At 44.9% G+C, this 26,282-nt stretch overlaps 1 protein-coding gene and 1 pseudogene across 1 annotated transcript in view; both read right to left on the bottom strand.

The window, feature by feature from the left end:
• Positions 1-4,677: 4,677 nt before the first annotated feature.
• Positions 4,678-26,282, bottom strand: part of LOC120943115 — a 46,543-nt gene continuing 24,938 nt past the window's right edge. Inside the window, exons 6-11 of the mRNA XM_040356236.1 lie at positions 17,663-18,034; positions 15,387-15,689; positions 12,651-13,004; positions 9,042-9,356; positions 7,584-7,673; positions 4,678-5,144 (exon numbers count right to left, since the gene is read on the bottom strand). Coding sequence (XP_040212170.1) covers positions 5,056-5,144; positions 7,584-7,673; positions 9,042-9,356; positions 12,651-13,004; positions 15,387-15,689; positions 17,663-18,034 — 1,523 coding nt within the window. The 3' untranslated portion in view covers positions 4,678-5,055. The remainder of the gene's footprint in view (positions 5,145-7,583; positions 7,674-9,041; positions 9,357-12,650; positions 13,005-15,386; positions 15,690-17,662; positions 18,035-26,282) is intronic.
• LOC120944510 lies at positions 17,146-17,276 on the bottom strand (annotated as a pseudogene).

Below are 26,282 nucleotides of genomic sequence, written 5' to 3'. Positions count from 1 at the left end.
TAGGGTCGTTGTTCTGCTGGAAGGTGAACCTCCCCCCAGTCTCAAGTCTTTTGCAGACTCTAACAGGTTTTATTCTAAGACTGCCCTGTATTTGGCTCCATCCATCTTCCCATCAACTCTGACCAGCGTTGGCCTATCTCATAAAATCCCAATAAAACACATTTATGTTTTTGGTTGTAACATGACAAAATGTGGAAAATGTCGAGGGGTATGAATACTTTTTCAATGGCACTGTATGTAATATGATTATCTCATATGCTCATAAGCACCATCTACAGTAGCTATGCAATATATTTATCTCTTATGATCACAAGCGCCATCTAATAGCCATAACATATGGACACGCCCCCTGCCACACACCCTTAACCACTTAAGGACCGGACCAATATGCTGCCTAAAGACCCAAGGTGTTTTTACAGTTCGACACTGCGTCGCTTTAACAGACAATTGCGCGGTCATGCGACGTAGCTCCCAAACAAAATTGGCGTCCTTTTTTCCCCACAAATAGAGCTTTCTTTTGGTGGTATTTGATCACATCTGTGGTTTTTAGTTTTTGCGCTATAAACAAAAATAGAGCGACAATTTTGAAAAAAATGCAATATTTTTTACTTTTTGCTATAATAAATATCCCCCAAAAAATATATAATTTTTTTTTTCCTCAGTTTAGGCCGATACGTATTCTTCTACCTATTTTTGGTAAAAAAAATCGCAATAAGCATTTATCGGTTGGTTTGCGCAAAATTTATAGCGTTTACAAAATAGGGGATAGTTTTATTGCATTTTTATTTTTTTTATTTTTTTTACTACTAATGGCGGCGATCAGCGATTTTTTTTGTGACTGCAACATTATGGCGGACACTTCGGACAATTTTGACACATTTTTGGGACCATTGTCATTTTTACAGCAAAAAATGCATTTAAATTGTATTGTTTATTGTGAAAATGGCAGTTGCAGTTTGGGAGTTAACCACAGGGGCGCTGTAACATTTAGGGTTCACCTAGTGTGTGTTTACAACTGTAGGGGGGTGTGGCTGTAGGACTGACACCATCGATCGTGTCTCCCTAATAAAAGGGATCACTCGATCGATGCGCCGCCACGGGGAAGCCGTGTTTACATACGGCTCTCCCCATTCTTCAGCTCCGGGGAGCGATCGCGACGGGGCGGCTATAAACGAATAGCCGCGCCGTCGTCACGGATCGCTCCCCGAGTGGACCCGACCGCCGCATGTACCGGGGGGGTCCCGATCGGACCCCCGACCCACATCAAGCAGAGGACGTATAGGTACGTGCATGTGCCTGTCCGTGCCATTCTGCTGACGTATATGTACATGAGGAGGTCGGCAAGTGGTTAAAGGAGATTTAACCAAAAGAAAAGGTTAATTAAATCCAGATTTTTTTTTATTTTTTTTTTACCACTACTATTCCTTTTTATTGGCTTTTAAAATTTACAAATGCAGCAATTTAGAATTTGGATGAAAGGTTTAGCGCTGGGAAACACTTTTTGAAAGATAAAAAGTGAATTTTATATACATCTCTATAGATCAGACCAAAATGAGGGACAAATGAGGAGGAATGAGGGATAGAGGGACATTGCTCCAAATCAGGGACAGTCCCTTGAAATTAGGGACAGTTGGGAGCTATGGCCATTTTATAATAAAAATAACATAATGTAAAAATAAAAATGCATTATGGACACTAGATGGCGCTTAAGATCATAGTCAATATACAGTATATACCGTGTTTCCCCGAAAATAAGACCGGGTCTTATATTAATTCTGGCTACAAAAAACACACTAGGGCTTATTTTCAGGGGATGTCTTATTTATTTATGGTATGTACAAAAAAGTTTCTCCCCCTGTCAGCTCTGGAGTCAGCATTGTGAAATTCTGTAATCCCAAAAATAAACCTTTGTTTAAAGACCTTATAAAATGATGTAATCCGTTCTGTAAAAAGATGATATCATGTGAAGTGTGTCTCCTTGTGTAACATTATTGTGGAAAATACCTTATTTACAGTGCTGATTTCTGCTCACGTGACCCGCTGGAGCTCTTTTTCCTACTCCAAATACTGCAGAGGGAGGGGCCAAGATCCCCAATGACGTCAGCCCCACTCTGAGTACTGCAGTTGGGAGGGGCTTAATAAAGTTTTATTGGGAAAAAAAACAGCTGACATCAGCCGGGAGGAGAGAAGAGCTCCGGAGGGTCACGTGAGCACCCAGCAGTGCTGTAAATAAGGTATTTTCCACAATAAAGTTACAAAAGGGAGACACACTGCACATTATATAATCTTTTTACAGAACGGATTACATGTTTTTACAAGGACTTTAACTAGGGCTTATTTTTGGGGTAGGGCTAATATTGCAGCCATCCCAGAAACTCATGCTACTGTAGGTCTTATTTTCGGGGTAGGGCTTATTTTCGGAGAAACAGGGTATTACACAGAATACAGCAAGTTTAGTTGGTGATGTGCGGATGTGTTCACATTCAACTGTGAACTTTTTTTATACATAGGCCCCATACTGTCAAATAGCTGTACATTTTGGTTAAACGGAATCCAAACTATTTTAGAGATATGCATCACTAGGAATACCTATGTTATAAAAAAAATAGTTGTGTATTGGAGACCTGTTATTGGTGTATACTATGGATTGGCGAGGGCTATGTAGAGAAATTAAAGTGGTAGTAAACTCTGTTACACTACTTGTACCTACAGGCAAGCCTGTAGGTACTGCGAATATCTCCTAAACTTGCACTGTTTAGGAGATATTCAGAGTGCATGCAGCGGATGACATCATCGGTGCATGCGCTGTGAAGGTCCGGGGTTACAGTGCAGGACTTTCAGACCCCAAGCCAGGAAACGGCGGCTCACGCGCTCATGAGCGGGAGTGACATTATCGCCCCCCTCGGCCGCTAATGTAGCTGAAGGCCGCAAGCCCGGAAGGAAGACTGGCGAAAGATGTCAGCCGTCTCAGCACCAGGGGCAGATTGACAACTCATGGGGCCCCCGGGCAATAGGAGATTATGGGGCCCCCGGGCAATAGGAGATTATAGGGGCCCCCGGGCAATAGGAGATTATGGGGCCCCCGGGCAATAGGAGATTATGGGGCCCCCGGCAATAGATTATGGGGCCCCCAGGCAATAGGAGATTATGGGGCCACCGGGCAATAGGAGATTATGGGGCCCCCGGGCAATAGATTATGGGGCCACACAATATACACACACATACAGTATACATACACAGTATACACACACACAATATACACACACACATACAGTAGGGTTGTCCCAATACCGATACTAGTATCGGTATCGGGACCGATTCCGAGTATTTGCGGGAGTACTTGTACTCCCGGGGGAGTGTCTATACGCAGCGCGGTGCGAAAGACTACAGCTATTTAAATGAAAGCTGTAATGTTCGCTGCCCGTATTAACCAAGCGGCGGCGGCAGCGGGGATGCGGCAGCATGTAGGTAAGGGGGACATGGCTGCATATATGGGGGGGACATGGCTGGATATGGGGGGGACATGGCTGGATATGGGGGGGGACATGGCTGGATATGGGGGGGACATGGCTGCATATGGGGGGGACATGGCTGCATATGGGGGGGACATGGCTGCATATGGGGGGGGGGGGCATGGCTGGATATGGGGGGGGGACATGGCTGCATATGGGCGGACATGGCTGCATATGGGGGGGACATGGCTGCATATGTCGGGGACATGGCTGCATATGGGGGGGACATGACTGCATATGGGGGGGGACATGGCTGCATATGGGGGGACATGGCTGGATATGGGGGGGCATGGCTGCATATGGGGAGACATGGCTGGATATGGGGGGGACATGGCTGCATATGGGGGGACATGGCTGCATATATGGGGGGGACATGGCTGCATATATGGGGGGGACATGGCTGCATATGGGGGGGACATGGCTGCATATATGGGGGGGACATGGCTGCATATATGGGGGGACATGGCTGCATATATGGGGGGGACATGGCTGCATATATGGGGGGGACATGGCTGCATATATGGGGGGACATGGCTGCATATGGGGGGGACATGGCTGCATATATGGGGGGGACATGGCTGCATATATGGGGGGACATGGCTGCATATGGAGGGGACATGGCTGCATATATGGGGGGGACATGGCTGCATATGGGGGGGACATGGCTGCATATATGGGGGGGACATGGCTGCATATATGGGGGACATGGCTGCATTTGGGGACACATTAAAAATGTGTATCGGTATTCGGTATCGGCGAGTACTTGAAAAAAAGTATCGGTACTTGTACTCGGTCCTAAAAAAGTGGTATCGGGACAACCCTAACATACATTATACATACACAGTATAAACACACACATACAGTATACATACACAGTATACACACACACAATATACACACACACATACAGTATACATACACAATATACACACACACAATATACACACACACACATACAGTATACACACACATAGTATACACACACACACACAATATACACACACACACATACAGTATACACACACATAGTATACATACACACAATATACACACACACACACTGAAAAGGTACAGGAGAGGCGGGGCAGCTATAATGTTGGCATTTTTTAAAAAAAAACGATTTTTACATACTGTCCCTGGTTTTACTGAGGCTAGCAACCCTGATGGGGCCCCCCTAGTGGCATGGGGCCCTCGGGCAGTGTCCCCGAGTGCCCGAACGGTCAGTCCACCCCTGCTCAGCACTGACATCACGTCGCTGGATTGTTTCGTTCTAAGGCAAGTCTCTTATAATGTGCTAGTGTGCTATGCGTACTAGCACATTATGACATTGCCTTGCTGGATTTCTTTTTCTACCACCAGCGGTTTACTACTGGTTTCATTTATAGAGGAGTTTGGAAAGGCCGGGGGGCCCCTGTAGGGCCCAGTCTTACCTAGTTATGTACCTGTTTATTGTATTGAATAGGAAAAAATGTTTTCAAATAACCCATAAGACTTGCAGAACAGGAAGTGTATAGCGATGTATTTTACAGTTAAAATAAAACCCCTATTTTTTGGGTTTTTTATTTTTCTTTTCATTTTTCTTCTTATCGTTTGAATTCTTGTGCGGTTGCACCAAAGTCTGCGTTTCTTCTCCTGTAATATGAAGAACACATTTATATTAAACATTGTTCTTACATTACCATGAATTCAGTTAGAGTGGGATTGATAGTATATCTGACACAGTAAGGGCTCTTTACATGGGCGCCGTGATCGTACACAAGGTAAACGGCTAGAAAGCAGTGTTGCCAACCGCTTGAAAATTTATGGACAACCAGTACATTTTCACCCATTTTCAGTCTGCCTGTAAATGCCCGTTATGGACGACGGTCGCCGGTAAAAAATATGGCTGCGAGCCGACATTGAAACTGCGCATGTGCATTTTCGGCCGGGCAGGCACAGTGAGTCGGTGATCTAATGGCGCCACCTGGCACCAATTTTGAACGGAAGGAAGTCGGCACTCGGCTGCCTCAGAGTTGGCAGCATATTAGAGGGCACACTCTGCCGACCCAAAAACCGGACCCTGGCCCACACCATCATGGCTGGAGTCTGTGGGCCCCAAGGACATGAAAGGCAGCTGTGTTCTGCTCTACAGCAATATACAAATAAATAAATAGTGCAGCGCAAGTGAATATGCCTAAAAATTCAAATAATCAAAAATAGATACATAATAAAAAATAAATACATAAAGTCCATAAAGTGCAAAGTGATAAAGGTGCTCCAAAAAATATACAGTGGTGATATATAGTGCAGAAATCTTCATCAGATCTGTGACCCATAGGACAGGATAATCCTCCACCAAGGCTAATGGATGGCCTCTCACCTCAGCGATTCGACCTGTGGCTAGGTCAAAAAGCAAATATCATATGCTCCACACAGTAAATGGCAAGCAGCTTTCAGGGTTCAACTCCAAAAACGTCCACCAGATGGAACCAGCAAGCAATAAACAAATAATCTCCCATAGATCATTCAATGGACCGAGAAAGAGTAAAAAACACTCTAAGTGTTCACTGCTTAAAATGTTTAATAATCACAACAAAAGTTTAAAAACCACGTTGTCGTAGCTCCTCCCCCTCGTACGCGTTACATCCCAATGTAGGCGGGACTTCATCAGCATGGGGCGGGGAGTCCCGCCTACATTGGGATGTAACGCGTACGAGGGGGAGGAGCTACGACGACGTCATCCACGTTTGCCTCACAGAGACCTACACACGCTGTACACATTGATCCGGGCCTCTGAGCTGCGGTACAAGCTGCTATCTTTGCACTCGGACCAGAGTGCTTTACAATGTGAGTGGTTTTTAAACTTTTGTTGTGATTATTAAACCTTTTAAGCAGTGAACACTTAGAGTGTTTTTTACTCTTTCTCGGTCCATTGAATGATCTATGGGAGATTATTTGTTTATTGCTTGCTGGTTCCATCTGGTGGACGTTTTTGGAGTTGAACCCTGAAAGCTGCTTGCCATTTACTGTGTGGAGCATATGATATTTGCTTTTTGACCTAGCCACAGGTCGAATCGCTGAGGTGAGAGGCCATCCATTAGCCTTGGTGGAGGATTATCCTGTCCTATGGGTCACAGATCTGATGAAGATTTCTGCACTATATATCACCACTGTATATTTTTTGGAGCACCTTTATCACTTTGCACTTTATGGACTTTATGTATTTATTTTTTATTATGTATCTATTTTTGATTATTTGAATTTTTAGGCATATTCACTTGCGCTGCACTATTTATTTATTTATTCACTTTGAGATATTTTTTGGATTATATCTGCAGTGCTGGCTTGCAATCTATTTTAGTTTAGTCTTATATTATATTTTTTTCCAGCGCTGAATCACTTTATTACTTTTTTCTACAGCAATATACACCATTACACACTGAACACACACACACAGGTTGAACTAGATGGACTTTATTCAACCTTTAACTACTTAAGCCCGGGACCATTTTATTGCTAAAGGACCTGGCCGCTTTTTGCGATTCGGCACTGCGTCGCTTCAACTGACAATTGCGCGGCCAAACAAAATTGACGTTTTTTCCCCCCCACAAGTAGAGCTTTCTTTTGGTGGTATTTGATCACCTCTGCGGTTTTTATTTTTTGCGCTATAAACAAAAATAGAGCGACAATTTTGAAAAAAATTCAATATTTTTTACTTTTTGCTATAAATAAATATCCACAAAAAAGATATAAAAAAACTTATTTTTTCCTCAGTTTAGACCGATACATATTCTTCTACGTATTTTTGGTAAAAAGAAATCGCAATAAGCCTTTATTGATTGGTTTGTGCTAAAATTAGGGCGTCCACAAAATAGGGGATAGTTTTATAGCATTTTTATTAATAATTGTTTTTTTTTTACTAGTAATGGCGGCGATCTGCGATTTTTATCATGACTGCAACATTATGACGGACACCTTTGACACCATTTTTGGGACCATTGTAATTTGGAGAAAACATACTAATCTGGTTGTAGGAAGTAGGACCTCAACTAAAAAAAAATTGCCTGATTTCAATAAAACTTTCCATCTTACCTTCATGCTGAACAACTGCTTCGGAGTTAGACATTTCTGCCTGGTCAGGCTCCACTTTTATATGTTTTTCTGTGACATCCTCAAAATGATCTGTTGAAGGTACAAGAGTTATGAATATTATATTATTAAATGTATGTGTGATGTTTGACACATAAAAGTCTATGATTTAAAGCAGGGGTCTCAAACTGGCGGCCCTCCAGCTGTTGTGAAACTACAAGTCCCATCATGCCCCTGCCTGTGGGAGTCATGTTTGTAACTGTCAGCCTTGCAGTGCCTCATGGGACTTGTAGTTTGAGACTAGGGCAGCGCTCGTAATGGAGATAGCACATTCATCACGCTGTAACAGACTGAAAAGCACGAAGACTGAAAAGCGCGAATCGCCTCTCACCAAACTTTTACTAACACAAAATCAGCAAAAGCAGCCCAAAGGGTGGCGCCATACGAATAGAACTTCCCCTTTATAGTGCCGTCGTACGTGTTGTACGTCACCGCGCTTTGCTAGAGCCTTTTTTTATCACGATCGTGTGAAGGCAGGGCAGGCTTGACGAGAATCGGGTTGAAAAAAACATAGGGCCAGATTCACGTAGAATCGCGGCGGCGTAACTTATCCTAGATAAGTTACACCGCCGCAATTTTTCATCGCAAGTGCCTGATTCACCAAGCACTTGCGATGAAAACCCACGCCCGCGGCCTCCGGCGCAAGGCGGGCCAATTCAAATGGGCGTGTGCCATTTAAATTAGGCATGCTCCCGCGCCAGACCTACTGCGCATGCTCCGTTTCCTAACTCCCGCCGTGCTTTGCGCGCCATGACGTCATTTTTTTGAACGGCGACGCGCGTAGCGTACTTCCGTATTCCCGGACGGCTTACGCAAACGACGTTGATTTTTAAATTTCGACGCGGGAACGACGGCCATACTTTAGACAGCAATACACTTGCTGACTAAAGTTAAGGCACCAAAAAAAAAGTGTAACTATGCGACGGGAAAATATACTAGCGCCGACGTAGCGAAAGCGAAAAACCACTGTGGATCCGCCGTACCTCCTAATTTGCATACCCGACACTGGTTTACGACGCAAACTCCACCCAGCGGCGGCCGCGGTACTGCATCCTAAGATCCGACAGTGTAAAACAATTACACCTGTCGGATATTCTGGCTATCTATGTGTAACTGATTCTTTGAATCGGCCGCATAGATAGAAACAGAGATACGACGGCGTATCAGGAGATACGCCGTCGTATCTGCTTTGTGAATCGGGCCCATAGTTTTTTCTAGACCATTAAATATGGTCGTGTGTACGCGGCATTACAATCGTAGGGGATAATTACATGGCATAAAATACAGCAAGTTTCAATGGGCTGTGCGAATTTTTGTCTCATTCATACAGCAACGTTTTCATACATAGACCCATTAGAAAATGTTCACATGTAAGACAAAAAACAGCAAGTCTTTTTTTACCTTTTCCTTTTAGAAAGATTTTCTCAAATGTTTTTTTCAATGAATCATGTTCAACTGTGATTTTATACAGTTTATCTTTATTTGTCATATGAGGCATATGAGACTTCTTATGGATAATGGAGCTGATAACTGTGAAGGTACCATCACTCTCAGGAGTGATGGAGTAATCTTTTTCTTCATACTTCTCAAAATTGTTGGGTGGCTGAGACTTTTCTTTCGTTCTACTCCATGTCACCGTAATCTCCTCTGGGTAAAAATGTGAAATCTCTGCAGTTAAAGTGTTGCCATTCTGCTTTAGAGTCACAGTAGGGATCCCTAAATGCAAAACATATATTTTTTAATTGCCAACAATTGCTAAAATAAATGTAAATGACAACTGTATTTTTGTAACAAAAACTGTTATTATAATTAGTATACCGCTATATAAATTCCATAGAAAAGGGAAGACCCCCACTCTGCCAACATCCTATTATTCAGAAAAAAGGATTGACTAAAGTACATATTTATTGATACACTCATGTACCGTATTTGCCGGTGTGTCAGGCCTCGTACAGACGGGCAAACATGTACGATGAAACCGTTTTCAGCGTACATGCCCGTCCGGAGATCTCTGTATGGTGGCTGTTAGGCATGTGCAATTTTTTAAGTTACGAATACGTTTTCCGTAAATTTTCGTTATTTTAGTTGATTCGTTAACATACGAATGAACGAATGGTTTAGCGCAATTAATAACGAATAACGATATTTTCAAAATAACGAATACGAAAAACAACGATGATACGAAAGATGAAAGAAACGAAAACATAGAAACAACGAAAATACCGAACCCAAAAAAAAAAATAATTACGAAAAACAAAATGAACGAAAATGCAAACTTACTAATATTCGAAGACCGAAAAGAAAACGAAATGCCGAACAAAGACTAAAAAACGAAAATCAAAACTAACGAAAAATAAATTACGAATCTTCGGAAAACTGAAATGAAAACAACGAAAATACAAAATAATGTAAATTAGCTTTCGTTAGTACTGAAATATTTCTGGACATTGACCAATAGCCACTGAGCGCTGTCCCTTTCCTCTGAAGAGGTTTGTTCCTTCCCCCAATGAGCTTCTTTCTCATTACCTCCTGGCTCATTGTGTCCTTTTCTGTGTTAGACTGCAGTGCATCTAATTTCTAGATTTGTATTTGTAATATCCGACATATTTTAGTTTTCTTCTACGTCAGACTTCATTCTAGACAGGGTGTGTGTGATAACTAAGACAGTCAAGTCAATCACAGTAAAGTACGAATTACAAAATTACGACGAGTAGTGTGTCGAATAAACGTAAAATGTATTCTAACAGAATTACGAATGCAATAAAATCGACAAAAGTACGTTTTTACAATCAAAGGAAATTAGACACGAAAATACGAATGATCATAAAGCAACGAAAATATATTTCTTTACGAAAATACGAATGTGGCATGATGGAAAATATAATGTAAATACGAATAACAAAACAACGAAGATTAAACTAACGTAAAAACGAAGGAACGAATAAAATCATTTTAAAAATACGAACGCGGCATAATACAAAATATAACGAAAATACGAATCTCGATTCAACGAAAAATAAACTAACAGAAAAAAACGGAAACGGAAAAAAGAGTGTTACGAAAATACTAAAGAGTACGAATATGATAACTAACGTCTTACGAAATTACGACTCGTTACGAATCACGATAAACGAACAGAAACGAAACAGAAATAAACGAAAATTTTTGCTGTGCACATGTCTAGTGGCTGTACACACCATCATACAGAAATCCGCGCGTACACGATACACGATGACGCGGCGACGTGCGCGGCCCTGGCAGTTCAATGCTTCCACGCATGCGTCTAAGTCATTCGACGCATGCGAGGGATGGCGGCCGCTCGGACATGTACGGTAAGTCTGTACAGACGACCGAACATGTCCGACGGGCAGGATTCCAGCGGGCATGTTTCTAAGCAAGTTTAGAAACATTTGCCCGCTCGAAAAGGGTCTGGCGGGCAAATGTACGCTGGAATCCTGTCCGATCGGCCGTACACACGACCGAACATGTCTGCTGAAACTGGTCCGCGGACCAGTTTCAGCAAACATGTTCGGTCGTGTGTACGGGGCCTAAGACGACCCCCTAATTTTACAGTTTTTTAAGATTTTTTGCCTGTACTCACCGTATAAGACGACCCCCCTTCCGACGCTTCATATTTCTTCCTTCTGGAGTCATATCCTTCTTCATTCTTGCTGGAGCTGGAGCCAATCACGGCGAGCGATGTATTCTATGAATGAATACAATACCTGCTTGGATTTGCAGGGGCTGTAACATCATCAGCCCACGCCTCTCTGACTTTCAAAGCCAATCTGAGCAGGCTACTATATGTAGCCTGCTGTGATTGGCAGAGGTTGTTACTCCAATCCAAGCAGGCTCTGTATTCATTTTAATACATCGCTCACCGGGATTGGCTAAGCAGTATACACAGGGCCGGCCTTAGGTGTTCAGGCGCCCTGTGCGAGCTAATCCTGTGGCGCCCACAGGCTAGGGTTGCCACCTTTTCTTCAAGCCAAACCCGAACACTTTAGCGGCGCATGGCAAATTTTTTTGTTGGCCTAGGCCAGAATACAGCATTGCCTACACAGCTCAAATTCTGCGAGCTGTGATGGCCGCACGGCGCCCCTGTTGCGCATAGGGGCGCCCTGTGCAGCCGCACAGCTCGCACACCCCAAAGGCCGGCCCTGAGTATACATACAGTATTACCGCACATCTAGCAGGCATCCGATCAGCTGACCCGGCATATAAGACTACCCCTGCTTTTTGGCCATTTTTTTTTAGGTTTAACCACTTAAGGACCGCCTCCTACATATATATACGTCGGACGAATGGCACTGCGGGGCTCAAGCACGTACCTGTACGTCCTCTTTAAGTGCCCAGCCGTGGGTCGCGGGTGCGTGCCCGCGACCCGGTCCGAAGCTCCGTGACCGCGGGACCTGATCGCCGCCGGAGTCCCGCGATCGGTCCCCGGAGCTGAAGAACGGGGAGAGCTATGTGTAAAGACAGCTTCCCCGTTCTTCACAGTGGCAGCTCCATTGATCGTGTGTTCCCTAATATAGGGGAACACGATCAATGACATCACACGTCCAGCCCCGCCCCCCTACAGTTAGAAAGACATATGAGGTCACACATAACCCCTACAGCGCCCCCTAGTGGTTAACTCCCAAACTGCAATTGTCATTTTCACAGTAGCACTTTTTGCTGTGAAAATGACAATGGTCCCAAAAATGTGTCAAAATTGTCCGATGTGTCTGCCATAATGTCGCAGTCATGAAAAAAAAAATCGCTGATCGCCGCCATTACTAGTAAAAAAAAAAAAATAATAAAAATGCAATAAAACTATCTCCTATTTTGTAATCTGATAGGCAATGCGACTGCTGTAAGAGTGCTGAGGCATTTTTAATAAACAGACTCAGCTGTGTAAATAATTGGTGATTCCCTAGCAAGGTAGCCAGGGAAAATGCATTTACATGGGATTTTTTAGTGTCCACAAGCAATGCATTTTAATGTCCCTATTAAATCCTATAGTCATACCTGTCACTGTGAGCTCTCCTGTCCTCCTCTCCAGAGGGGTCTCCAGACTGGGGCGTGTCACCCGGCAGATGAACTCTGATTTGTGCTCGGTTTTTAGTAACACGGATACAATGAGAGAGGCAGTACAGGTGTAAGTCTTATCAGATTCCTGTATGACCTCCAACACCGGAATCTTGTATCTATCACTGCTGGAAGGCAATTCATACAGGTCCGGCTTTCCTGCTTCTCTCCGTAACCACTTCACCTCCAGATTGTCGGGGAAATACCCCCGGATCACACATCGCAGCTTGGCTTCTCCATTGTGTACTAAAGGTGGGACTATGATGTCACCCATCTCTGGACGCCAGGGAAAATCTGAAACAAGGAGTAATCAGAACACAAGACAATGAGTATAGAGGAGAAGAGTAATACTCAGTTAAATGCATTGCACTCTTGCCAATACTTGTCCATCCTACCTTCCCTCCATTTAGCAGTCTCTGCCAAACTCTTTACCATTTGAGTAGGGGTGCAACGGATCAAAAAACTCACGGATCGGATCGATCCTCGGATCAGGAGTCACGGATCGGATCATTTTCGGATCAGTAAAAAAAAAAAAAACACAAGACAAACAAAAGTTTTGTCTTTTTACATTTTTATTAATATATTTTTTTTTTTTTACTACTAATGGCGGCGATCAGCGATTTTTTTCGTGACCGCGACATTATGGCGGACACATCGGAGACTTTTGGGACCATTACAGTGGGAAAAATGGCAATTACAGTGTTACTGTTTTACTAGTGTGGGGGCAATGTTGGCTATGACTATTATTACAGTGGCAAAAATGATAATTACAGTGTTACTGTTTTACTAGACCGAGTACATCAGTACAGTGATTGGCTATTAAACCATTAGCCAACTCACTGTACTGATGTACTCGGTCCGTCTCCAGGTTACATGCTGAGTCAGCGGCGTAGCGCGCTCTTGCAAAATAGAAAAAATCCACGAGCAGAGGGAGGGGTGATGACGTCAGCGCGCACCGCCGCCGAGTGTACCAAGATGGCCGACCGCTCCGGAGCTAGGCCGAAGCCGTGGTCTTTCCTAAGGCCGCGCGGCGGTGCGTTCCGCGGATCGCATACTGTTCCGATCCGAACAGGTCGACCCGTTCGGATCGCGGATCGGGCACGATCCGTTGCACCCCTACATTTGAGTACTGGATGCCATCATGCCCTGGTTCCATCCTCTGTCCCTGACATCACTGGTAAGACTTGCAGTGAGGTAGGGGTTTGAGTAAGGTAAGGTGAGATTTTTTTAAATGAAATCCGAGACAATAATGGCGGCAATCAGCGACTCTCTGCCTGTCGCCGCCGCTGCCCGCCTCACATTCGCTCTTTTCAGTCTGTTACAGCGTGATGAATGTGCTTACTCCATTACGAGCGCTAGTTTTACCAGAACAAGCACTCCCGTCTCATAACTTGCTTCTGAGCATGCGCGGATTTTTCACGTCGTTAACCACTTGCCGACCTCCTCATGTAGATATACGTCAGCAGAATGGCACGGAACGGCACATCAACGTACCTGTACGTGCTCTGCTTGACGTGGGTGGGGGGTCCGATCGGGACCCCCCCCCCCGCTACATGCAGCGGTCGGTAAGCCTCGGGGAGCGATCCGGGACGACAGCGTGGCTATTCGTTTATAGCCGCTCCTTCGCTATCCCCCCCGGAGCTGAAGAACGGGGAGAGCCGTGTGTAAACACGGCTTCCCCGTGCTTCACTATGACGGCGCATCGATCGAGTGATCCCTTTTATAGGGAAGACTCGATCGATGATGTCAGTCCTACAGCCACACCCCCCTACAGTTGTAAACACACACCAAGTGAACACTAAATGTTACAGCGCCCCCTGTGTTTAACTCCCAAACTACAACAGTCATTTTCACAATAAAGAATGCAATTTAAATGCATTTTTTGCTGTGAAAATGACAATGGTCCCAAAAATGTGTCAAAATTGTCCGAAGTGTCCGCCATAATGTCGCAGTCACGAAAAAAATCGCTGATCGCCGCCATTAGTAGTAAAAAAAATAAAAATGCAATAAAACTATCCCCTATATTGTAAACGCTATAAATTTTGCGCAAACCAACCGATAAACGATTATTGCGATTTTTTTTACCAAAAATAGGTAGAAGAATACGTATCGGCCTAAACTGAGGAAAAAAAAATTATATATGTTTTTGGGGGATATTTATTATAGCAAAAAGTAAAAAATATTGCATTTTTTTCAAAATTGACGCTCTATTTTTGTTTATAGCGCAAAAAATAAAAACCGCAGAGGTGATCAAATACCACCAAAAGAAAGCTCTATTTGTGGGGAAAAAAGGACGCCAATTTTGTTTGGGAGCCACGTCGCACGACCGCGCCATTGTCTGTTAAAGCGACGCAGTCCCGAACTGTAAAAACCCCTTGGGTCTTTAGGCAGCATATTGGTCCGGGGCTTAAGTGGATAAAGCCCACACACAACCATTTTTTACAACCTTAAAAACGACAACGTTAAAAACGTCGTGAAAAAATAGAGCATGTTTGAAAAAAAATTTGGCCATTTTTTAGAGCCCGAAAAATGCTCACACGATCGTTTTTAATGACATTAAAAAAAAAACGTCATTTTTTAGAACCCGAAAAACGGTCGTGTGTACGCGGCATTAGGCTTTATGTCTATAGTTTTGGCACAGCTGCACTTTAAAAAGCAAACAGTAAATAGTGATACCTTTTAAAGACAGTTCCTGACTTCCCGGCTGATCCAGAGATCCGTGTGTCCAGGTCACTCGTACTTTGGAACCAGGATCAATGAAGAAGTCCTTAGGGATCCTACAGGTACTGTTGCATTGAAATGTGTGATCTTGATTCTTCTTTATATCCTCAGTAGACGGCAGTTCGTGGTTAATTCCAACTCCACAGTTCCATTTCATCTGGACATTTCTGGGAGAAAAGTTCTCCAGAGTCAAAGAACACAAAACATTTCCCGAGTCATCCAGGGACAGATCTATAGGGCCTTTTACTGACGGCTTTTCTGGAAAATTAAGTGAATAAGGGATTAGTCAATTATATAAAAGACATTCTATATCAGCAGCTAAAGTCCCAAGATGTAAGGCTTCGTTCACAGCTGGGCGATTTGAATCACGGGCAGAGCTTTTATTTTTGAGCAACAGTGATGCGCGGCGCGATTTTCCGTGATTGCAGCGCGATTTATCGCGGCACGATTAAGAAGTATTGGCATCACATACATCACATCCTGCGATTTTTTTGCCACAATTTAGAATCGCTGCAATTCCGCCTCAGCAATTCTAAATTGCGGCAAATCACCTAGGTGCGAAGGGAGCCTAAATCCCAACAATAAAATTATTTTCTCCCTTTATGGTCTATTAAACATACATTTTTTTATAGAGTTTTGTTATATCTCTTCAATAAGTGCAAAGAATATACCTGTGATCCTGCCAGAAATCTTTTTTTTTTTTTTTTTTTTGAAAAGCCTGTGGCGTGCAAAACACAACCCAAAAACTCCACCCGGTGCAGGAAAAATGTGCACACACATAAAGAGGTGCAACAAAAAACTGTGACGGGTGCATCGTCAAGTGGTCCTCCGAAGAGGACCCAGCTCTGATCCCCCGGGGCGTTAGGCTCCTGGCAGGGAAAAGAGTAACTGTGGTCCATACAGCCGAAGCCATATGGACCCATCTTGGTCCAAGCAGCCGAAGCCACAAGGACCCAACATCCTCAGAGGGACTGCCGAAACAGAACCCTCCTCGGTGAGGCTCCCCCGAAGGGAGACCCCATGAGAGCCGGCGAACTTAGCCAGAAGGCCGGGTCCACCAACTCCCAAGACTTTCAGAGCGGGTCCGAGGACCTGCACCCTACTCATCACACATAAAGTGCAGTGCACCAAACAAAAAAGTGACAAAACGAAAAAAAAGAAAGTGGGGAGAAGGAAGATGGGAGAGTGAGGAAAGTGACCAATGTGCTATACATTGGCCGGCCCTCCGGCCAGGAAACAAAAATTCCACTGGTCCTAGCCAAAAGGCCGGGCCCTAGCGGCAGGTGTCAAAAAGGTGTGTGTGGAGATCAGTGACCTGAAGGTGCCACACGGTGAGTGCCCCTCAAACACTCGTGCAATGTATGGCACCCCTGGACTGCCACTCCAGGGGCACAATCTCCACGGGCTTTTCAACGGTCCCTAGCCCCCGGTCTGGACCGGCAGCACCCTTCCCAGCCAGGAAGGTGGGAGAAGAGGTCGGGGAGAGCCTACTGACGCAGACTCTACCCACAACCCATATCTCTCCCACCTAATCACATTCTGGAAGTACTACCCGCTCCATCCCGGTTAAAGGAGAAGCAAGGATTCCCTCCAGAACAACTGACTGGGGCAGATACCACCAAATCCAGGCCAACGGCCAGGGACCCGGCCTCTTGGCTTCGACCTCATGCCTCTCTGTCCACATCAGAAGGCTTCCACCTCCACACCAACAGGCTTAGCGTCCGCCGACTGCCATCCCTTTCCCCCTGCCACAGGGTACCGGGGACAGTCAGCTTAGCACCACCTATTGGCAACTGATAAGAACAGATACTACACTTGATCTTAGCCAAAAGGCCGAGAAGCGATATGCTGAGATGCAGAGAAATAGTACCAGTGCCACTGCTGGAAAGGTTTCAGGGATTCTACTCCAATCTGTTTGTAGTCCCAAAGAAGGACGGGGTTCGTCCAATCCTTTGTAAAAGTACAAAGATTCAGGATGGCAAATGTGGAAAATTTCAAGTGGTATGAATACTTTTTTAAGGCAGTGTATATACCCTGTGACTGTATGTATATACAGTATATATACTATATATATATATATATATATATATATATATATATATATATATATATATATATATTAATATATATTTCTTTTACAAATAATTACATATTACACCATTATAGTTTTCCTTTATATTAAACTCTGAAACAGAAACAATGCAAAAGACATACAGATAAGGTTTCCTTACTATATGAGAAACTGAAGTTCAGCGTTCTTTCCTCACATCTCCCACCACATTGGAGTTTACATTTGACCTCAGTGTTCTTGTGACTGGATATGGTTGGGTTGAAGCTCAGTACAGTTATAGTATTATGTAGCCCACTATCCTCTGTCTGGTCAGTTTTTACAGTGTATTCATGGCTTATTAATGGTCCGGCTTCTTCATCTTTATTGGCCGGACTCTCTGGTATTATAATCAGCTTTTGTTCTTGTACTGTAATCATCCAGGTCACATCCACTTTCTCTGGACACTTGGATGCCATACAATATAAATTGACCTTCTCCTCATTTCCCCGCACAAGTTCCTCGTGGATGTGACTCATCTGAAAATGCTTTGAGTCTATTAAAGAGAAAAGAAAATATCATTACAAGAATACTAGTGCCTTTGCCTATTGGAGCAGCCAGTGCAAGAGTTCACAGAGCAATAGGCTACCTAATTAGGACCTTACAAAGAGACCCAACTCTTATCACTTCTACTAATCTATTGAGAAATACAAGATACTAGTGCCAATAATTTGATAATGCTCACAAGGGGTTATGTAAAGATAAGTGAACTACAAAGGCTGTCACTGTTTAATGCTATTTTATATCCACAAACGTAGCACTACCCCCGAAGCTTGTCCTAGGGGTCCTTCTTAACCACTTAAGGACCGCCTAACACCGTTATACGTCAGAAATCTAGCGAGCTTGTAACTTCCTGTGCTCTCTGTTTCTACGTCACTTGTACAGTGATCTCACCTCTATGGACTACTAAACACCTCCCCACTATGTTATGGAGAGGAGCAGATGCAAATATGCAATATGAAGATGCAAAAAACACTAGATACAGTGCAACCTCGGATTGCGAGTAATGCGGTTAAAGGCCGTTTCTTAATACGAACATTGTATTATTTTTTTTTTTTCATTCTTTATTTAGATTTTTTTCTTTGGGTTGTGTAGCCGTACCCCCGCAGGGGTTGCAGATGACTGAGTTCCTCACTCCTGCACAGCCACGCAACAAACATTTTTCACACTTTCTCCAGACACAAGGAACTTGAGAACTTTGATCTTGGTTTTTGTTGTTTTATTAGGGATGATAACTTTATATGGGGAATAGGAATTCTAGGATGCCCATCTTGGTTGCAACAAAACAGGGACAACTTCCTCCCTATGTACACTCCCAAGCCAGCCTGAGCTTCAGCCTGAGGCAGAGCCCCTCCCAGACCATGAGCTCTCCTCTAAGGCCTCCAACAGTCTCCTCAACACTTCATCTTCCACCCCACTCTCCTGCTGGCATGACTCATCCATACTTAAGAGCTGGCTTAGCCTCCCTGCCAGGCCCTCTGCCTGGTGATTGGCCAAGCTCCTCTAAGTTTGCAGATCAACCCTCCTGGCCTCCGCCTTCTAGCTTCAAGAAATTTCTCCAAATTTACCTGTACGTGCTCTGCTAGACGTGGGTGGGGGGTCCGATCGGGACCCCCCCCCCCCCCGCTACATGCGGTGGTCGGTAAGCCTCGGGGAGCGATCCGGGACGACAGCGTGGCTATTCGTTTATAGCCGCTCCGTCGCGATCGCTCCCCGGAGCTGAAGAACGGGGAGAGCCGTGTGTAAACACGGCTTCCCCGTGCTTCACTATGGCGGCGCATCGATCGAGTGATCCCTTTTATAGGGAAGACTCGATCGATGATGTCAGTCCTACAGCCACACCCCCCTACAGTAGTAAACACACACTAGGTGAACCCTAACTCATACAGCGCCCCCTGTGGTTAACTCCCAAACTGCAACTGTCATTTTCACAATAAAGAATGCAATTTAAATGCATTTTTTGCTGTGAAAATGACAATGGTCCCAAAAATGTGTCAAAATTCTCCGAAGTGTCCGCCATAATGTTGCAGTCACGAAAAAAATCGCTGATCGCCGCCATTAGTAGTAAAAAAAATAAAATGCAATAAAACTATCCCCTATTTTGTAAACGCTATATATTTTGCGCAAACCAACCGATAAACGATTATTGCGATTGTTATACGTCGGCAGAATGGCACAGCTGGGCACAATCACATACCTGTACGTGATTGTCAAATGCCCAGCCGTGGGTCGCACGGCCGTGGGACCCGATCGCCCCCGGAGTCCCTCGATTGGTCCCCGGAGCTGAAGAACGGGGAGAGATGTGTGTAAACCCACCTTCCCTGTTCTTTGTTGTGGCGCTGTCATTGATCGTCTGTTCCCTGATATAGGGAAAGGCGATCAATGACGTCACACGTACAGCCCCACCCCCCTACAGTTAGAAACACATATGAGGTCACACTTAACCCCGTACGCTTGCCCATCGTAGTGATTTTACGCCGTTTCCATACGCGATACGCGGCGTAAAGATAAAGATGCCCCCTAGGTGGCGTACTCAATGTTAAGTATGGCCGTCATTCCCGCGTCGAAATTTGAAAATTTAACGTCGTGTGCGTAAGTCGTCCGTGAATGGCGATGGACGCCATTTACGTTGCCGTCAAAACAAATGACGTCCGTGAGACGTCATTTAGCGCAATGCACGTCGGGTAATTTACCCGACGGAGCATGCGCATTACGATCGGCGCGGGAGCGCGCCTAATTTAAATGATCCACACCCCCTACCAGGATCATTTGAATTAGGAGTGCTTGCGCGGGTGGACTTTACGCTACGCCGCCGCAAGTTTACAGGTAAGTGGTTTGGGAATCAGGCACTTGCCAGTTAAACTTGCGGCGGAGTAATGTAAAGGACATACGTTACGCCGCCGGAGATATCTAAGAATATGGCCCAATGTATTTATACTGGTTGTTTTATGTGCGGACCAAATGACTTTCCAGGACTCGAAGTGTTGACTTCTTGCAGTGGGCCTTGGAGCAGCAAAGTGGTGGCTTTTCCATATTGGCTGAGGGAGAGGTTAGCATATGGTCTCTTTTTTTACAGGCTGCCTTGTGTGGAGAGGTGACCCTCCAGTAATATGACATTAAAGCAGTTCTAAAGGTTGGAGGTTTAAAAATCTATTATTTTTTCTTGTTTCTTTCTTGTTAAAATTCTATTCTTTGCCATTCTATGCATGAGGGTAAAAAAACCTCCCCCCTCAGCCCCCCTAATACTTACCTGAGCTTGATCTCGATCCAGTGATGTGCACGAGAGCAGCGGCTCATCCAGCTCTTTCCCTCCTTGTTGGCTCCCACTGCTGTCCATCACAGCCAGTGAGGACGGAGTGAGGGTTGGTCCTAAGCCACACTCTCTTTGTGCTCGAGAGCAAGCATGCAAGAGTGTCCCCCATAGCAAGTGGCTTGCTATGGGGCACTCAGCAAGGAGGAGGAGCCAGGAGTGCCCAGGAACAGGATGATGGTGGGGTGGCTCTTGACATCTAATGTAAGGGGGAGGGGATGCGCTGGACATCTAATCTTACAGATACAACCGGCCCTTTTGAGGGCAATCATAATGCTGATGCGGCCCACAATGAAATTGAGTTTGATACCCTTGCTCTATGGTGAGCTTACAGCTAAATTTGCCTAAAACAAGAATACAGCCTAACTGGCTACAATAAACAAACGAAATCGATCTACTCCTAGCACCTAATCTAGGAGGGTGCTACAGTCGAAACAATTTAGACTGAATAACTGGTGATAGGGAATTTTTCTGCATTATTTCATACAAGTAAGAGCTATGGAGAGCAAGGCATATACAGTGGCCCAGATTCAAGAAGCAATTGCGCCCGTGTAACCATGAGTTACACGGCGCAATTGCTTACTTGCTCCGGTGTAACGAGTGCTCCTGATTCAGGAACCTCGTTACACGACTGCAGCCTAAAATCTGCGCGGCATAAGGCACTTATGCCTCGCAGATTTTAGGCTGCATTCTTGTGCTTGCCGCTAGGGGGCGCTCCCATTGTGATCAGCGTGTAGTATGCAAATTGCATACTACCAACTGATTCACAAACTTGCGCGGGCCCCGCGCAAGCCAGGTACGGAGTTTCCGTACGGCAACTTTAGCGCAATGCTGCCCCTTCTAATAGTAGGGGCAGCCAATGCTAAAGTATAGCCGCCGCTCCCGCGACGTGAAATTTGAATTTCACGTAGTTTGCGTAAGTGCTTCGTGAATGGCGCTGGACGCCATTCACGTTCACTTTGAAGCAAATGACGTCCTTGCGACGTCATTTGCCGCAAATGCACGTCGGGAAAGTTTCCCGACGGAGCATGCGCTGTACGCTCGGCGCGGGAGCGCGCCTAATTTAAATGATTCCCGCCCCTGGCGGGATCATTTAACTTGCGCGCGCTTACGCCGGGCAAATTTGCCGGCGCGCCCTCGCAGTTCACGGAGCTACTGCTCCGTGAATCGAGGGCAGCGCAAAATATTTGCGTGGGGCGCAGGGCAAAATCGTTGCCCTGTGCCCGCGCAAATATAGCGCAGTTCTACCTGAATCTGGGCCAGTATGTATATATACTGGCCCAGATTCAGGTAGATCCGTGCAATATTTGCGTGGGCAAAGGGCAACGATGTTTGCTCTGCGCCCACGCAAATATTTTGAAATGCCCGCGATTCACGGAGCAGTAGCTCCGTAAATTGCGCGGGCGATATGCTAAATAGCCGGGCGTAAGGCTGCCTAATGTAAATGATCCCGCCGGGGGCGGGAATCATTTAAATGAGGCGCGCTCCCGCGCCGAGCGAACAGCGCATGCTCCGTCGGGAAACTTTCCCGACGTGCATTGCGGCAAATGACGTCGCAAGGACGTCATTTGCTTCTAAGTGAACGTGAATGGCGTCCAGCGCCATTCACGAATCACTTACGTAAACGACGTGAAATTTAAATTTCACGAGCGGGAAGGGCGGCTATACTTTAGCATTGGTTGCCCCTGCTACAGCAGGAGCAACCTTGCGCTAAAGTCGCCGTACGGAAACTCCGTACCTTGCGTGCGCAGGGCCCGCGCAACTTTTGTGAATCGGTGGTAGTATGCAATTTGCATACTATACGCCGATCACAATGGCCGCGCCCCCTAGCGGCCAACGCAAGAATGCAGCCTGAGATGTGAAGGCATAAGGAGGCTTATGTCTGTCATATCCTAGGCTGCAGTCCGCGTAGCGATGTTCCTGAATCAGGAGCACTCGTTACACCGGAGCAAGTAAGCACTTGCGCCGCGCAACCTATGGTTGCACGGGTGCAAGTGCTTCTTGAATCTGGGCCACTGACTTTTACAGTAAGCCATCAACTATAATACAAAGTCTGAGGCCTTGTACTCACGACCGGATCTGTGCGCTGGAAACTGTCTGCCCGACAGTTTCCGGCGTACAAGGCTGATTTGTGTTTTGTTCCGCTGGCGTGTACACACCAGCGGACCAAATTCCCGTCGTACCGGAACGCGTGCACGTAAACTACGTACGACGTCACTATAAAGGGGAAGACCAAAGTTAATGGCGCCGCCCTCTGTTCCTCTTTTGCTAGTTACGTGTTTGCTCGTGTTAGTGAAGGTTTGGTTAGAGCTGATTCGCGCTTCTCGGTCTCCAGGCTTTGACAGCGTGTATTCACGGGTTCAGTGCGTGTGCTTGCGGTAACGTAGTTGTCATTCGGCTATAGGCAAGCAGGTTGTTTCTGCTTTAGCAGTTGCATCCTGTGCGCTCGTATCTGTTTGTCACGCGTTTGTCGCAGGTAGTGCTGGATTTGCGAGTGCTTTCTGTTTCAGTGTGTTCTTGACTGACCAGCCGGCCGGTTTGAAGCCATGATGGAGCAGCAGCGTCAATTTTCGCGAGTTGGTGCTGTTTATGGGATGGCTGCTGGATATGTTCATTTGTCCAGTACTTTGGCCAGAAACAGGGGGCGGAGGCGTTTCTGGACCAAGAATTGGTTGCGCCAGCGTGACCAGTTCTCACATATGCCTCTGCTTAGGGAACTCCAGGAGAATAATCCTAATGACTTTAGGAATTTTCTCCGCATGACGGACCCCGTATTCAACCGTCTGCTGGATCTTCTGTCCCCCTATATCACGAGGCAGGACACTGTGATGCGCCAAGCCATCACGGCCGAGCAGAGGCTTATTGCCACGTTGCGGTACCTGGCGACTGGGAGGAGCCTGCAGGACCTCAAGTTCTCGACAGGCATCTCTCCGCAGGCGCTTGGGGTCATCATACCGGACACGTGTGCTGCCATCATCAAAGTTATGCATGAGGAGTATATTAAGGTAAGTTTCCTGGCTCTAATAATGTGGCCAACTAACTTTAGTTTTATTTTCCCAGATATGCTGTGTGTTTAACTAACGTTAGCTTTTCTCCCTATGCATGTTGATATCAGCTTTACATGTTTTATTCTTGGCCTACCTGCATATTTGTCCCTTACCCAATATTAACCTGTCCAGCATGCTATCCTAGGGACAAACCCACCTTGCCATTTTTTCAAACAGGACTTTTTGGGGTTTTTCCCCCCCCCCCCCTTCAAACTTTTATTGTCCCCATCAGAGGGCTGTGGAGTCTCTTAATGAAGTGGCCCTATATATTTCATTTTCCAAATTCTCCATGCACATTTTTCTAATGCAATTTTAATACTGTGAACTGTCACAAGGATGCTTGTAGGATGTATTTGTTACAAAGTACTAAATCTCTAATTTTGTTTGTCCCCACAGCTACCCTCCACACCACAGGAATGGCAGTCTGTGGCTTCCCAATTTGCCCAGCGGTGGGATTTTCCAAACTGCGGTGGAGCAATAGATGGGAAACACGTCCGCATTGTGCCCCCACCCCGCTCGGGGTCCTACTATTATAATTACAAGGGTTATCATAGTATTGTGTTGATGGCGGTGGTGTCGGCACAGTATGAGTTTCTATATGTGGACGTGGGGAAGAATGGCCGGATGTCTGATGGGGGAGTGTTCGCACGGACTGATTTCTATGATCGTCTCCAAGCTGGTGGTCTGGCATTGCCACCAGATGAAGATAATGTGGAAGGACTTCCGTTTGTGTTCCTAGCGGACGAGGCTTTCGGGCTTGGTCCTCACCTCATGCGGCCTTTTCCCCAGAGGACCCTCACCTCAGAGAGGAGTGTGTTTAATTTTCGGTTGGCCAGGGCTCGGAGGGTAGTCGAGAATGCCTTTGGGATACTCACCAACCGGTTCCGCCTGTTCAGGACATCGATACATCTGGCGGAATATAAATTGGACACCGTTGTATTTGCCTGCTGCATTTTGCACAACTTTTTACGCAGGCACTCCCAGACGTACCTACCCGACATCGGTTCTGAGGCAAGACTACCCTCAGATCCCCTTCCCGGGCTGGACACTGGTCGCGCTGGCTTGGCCCCCCAATCAGCTCGTGAGGTACGCGACAAATATGTTGAGTACTTCATGGGTCGGGGGGCCATTGCTATGCCAGATCATATTTCTTTCTAATTCGGCCCCCAAAGAAAGGAATATTCTCTCAAATAAAAAATAATTAGACCATTGGACTTTATACAGTTGTTTGTCATTAATGCTTTTTCTCTTTTTATCTGTCTTCCTGGTTCTCTAACTAACTTCTTCAATTTTAATGCATAATTGATTTCTCCACTTTTAGTAAATAACCACATTTTGCACAGTATTCACTCATCTACAAACAGGGTATTGAGTCTAGAAATAAGAAGCAACTCCATTTGTAAATTTTGAGGTCAAGTTTTTTAATTTTTGCTTGTTCATGACCCCAAAAATTATTTTATATTTTTTTCATTACTCCCTGCTTTTGTACTTAGGAGTCTACAAAAAAATTTTTTATATTTTTTTTTTGTTTTCAGGTAATTCAACCAAAAATATTATGCAGATTATACATTTTTCAACAAGTTCACATTTTTGTTTATCAAATATAGTTAGATTTATTGTTTACATATATATATATATATATATAGAATATTTTTGGTGGGGTGTTTACCGCCTTTTTTTTTTATTTTTTCGGCATATTTTTTATGCACAAAAACCAATATATTTTTAACATTTTTTTTTTTTTTTTGGTGTGTTTTTCAATAAGAAAATTTGTTTTTGAGATTTTGGAGTCAAATCTCGACTTCACTAAATTCAGTGATTAGAGAGATTTATAATTCTATATATATATCTTTTTAATTTTTTGGCGTTGTTTATTCTTTATGGTCTAAACTTTATAGTATCCAAAAATGTTCAACATGGTCAAAAAGTAACAAAATACAATTAAAAAAATATAAAAACTCACAACAGCAGTCAGTCATGGTGTGCTTTCACACTGGAACACGCCAAAATTTGAAGATACACACATTCAGTGCAAACTCGCCAAATGTCATTGGTTCAACAGACAAATGGCCACATGTGCTATCTGACATCATGGGTGATCAATGTCTGTGTTCTGTGGGAGCAAACCCTTCCTCTCAACTACTTGAGGATGGAGGAGGGGGTTGGACCCACAAAGCACAGACACTAGATATTCTGTGATGGCAGATAGCACATGTTGGCACACTGTGTGTGTATCTTCAAATTTTGGCGTATTCATTATTAAAACAGTAAAAATGTTTGTGGGGGCAGGGGATGGGCGGTGTTTCAGTCTTTGACACGGCCCATCATGTCAATAATATTTTTAAAATTAGATTCGATGACCATCATTCTTTGCCGCATATTGTCCA

The sequence above is a fragment of the Rana temporaria genome, chromosome 6 (genome assembly GCF_905171775.1).
Source record: "Rana temporaria chromosome 6, aRanTem1.1, whole genome shotgun sequence".
NCBI classification, from domain to species: domain Eukaryota; kingdom Metazoa; phylum Chordata; class Amphibia; order Anura; family Ranidae; genus Rana; species Rana temporaria.
The sequence above is the reverse complement of the archived record's forward strand: the minus strand, read 5'-3'. Positions and strand labels throughout refer to the sequence as shown.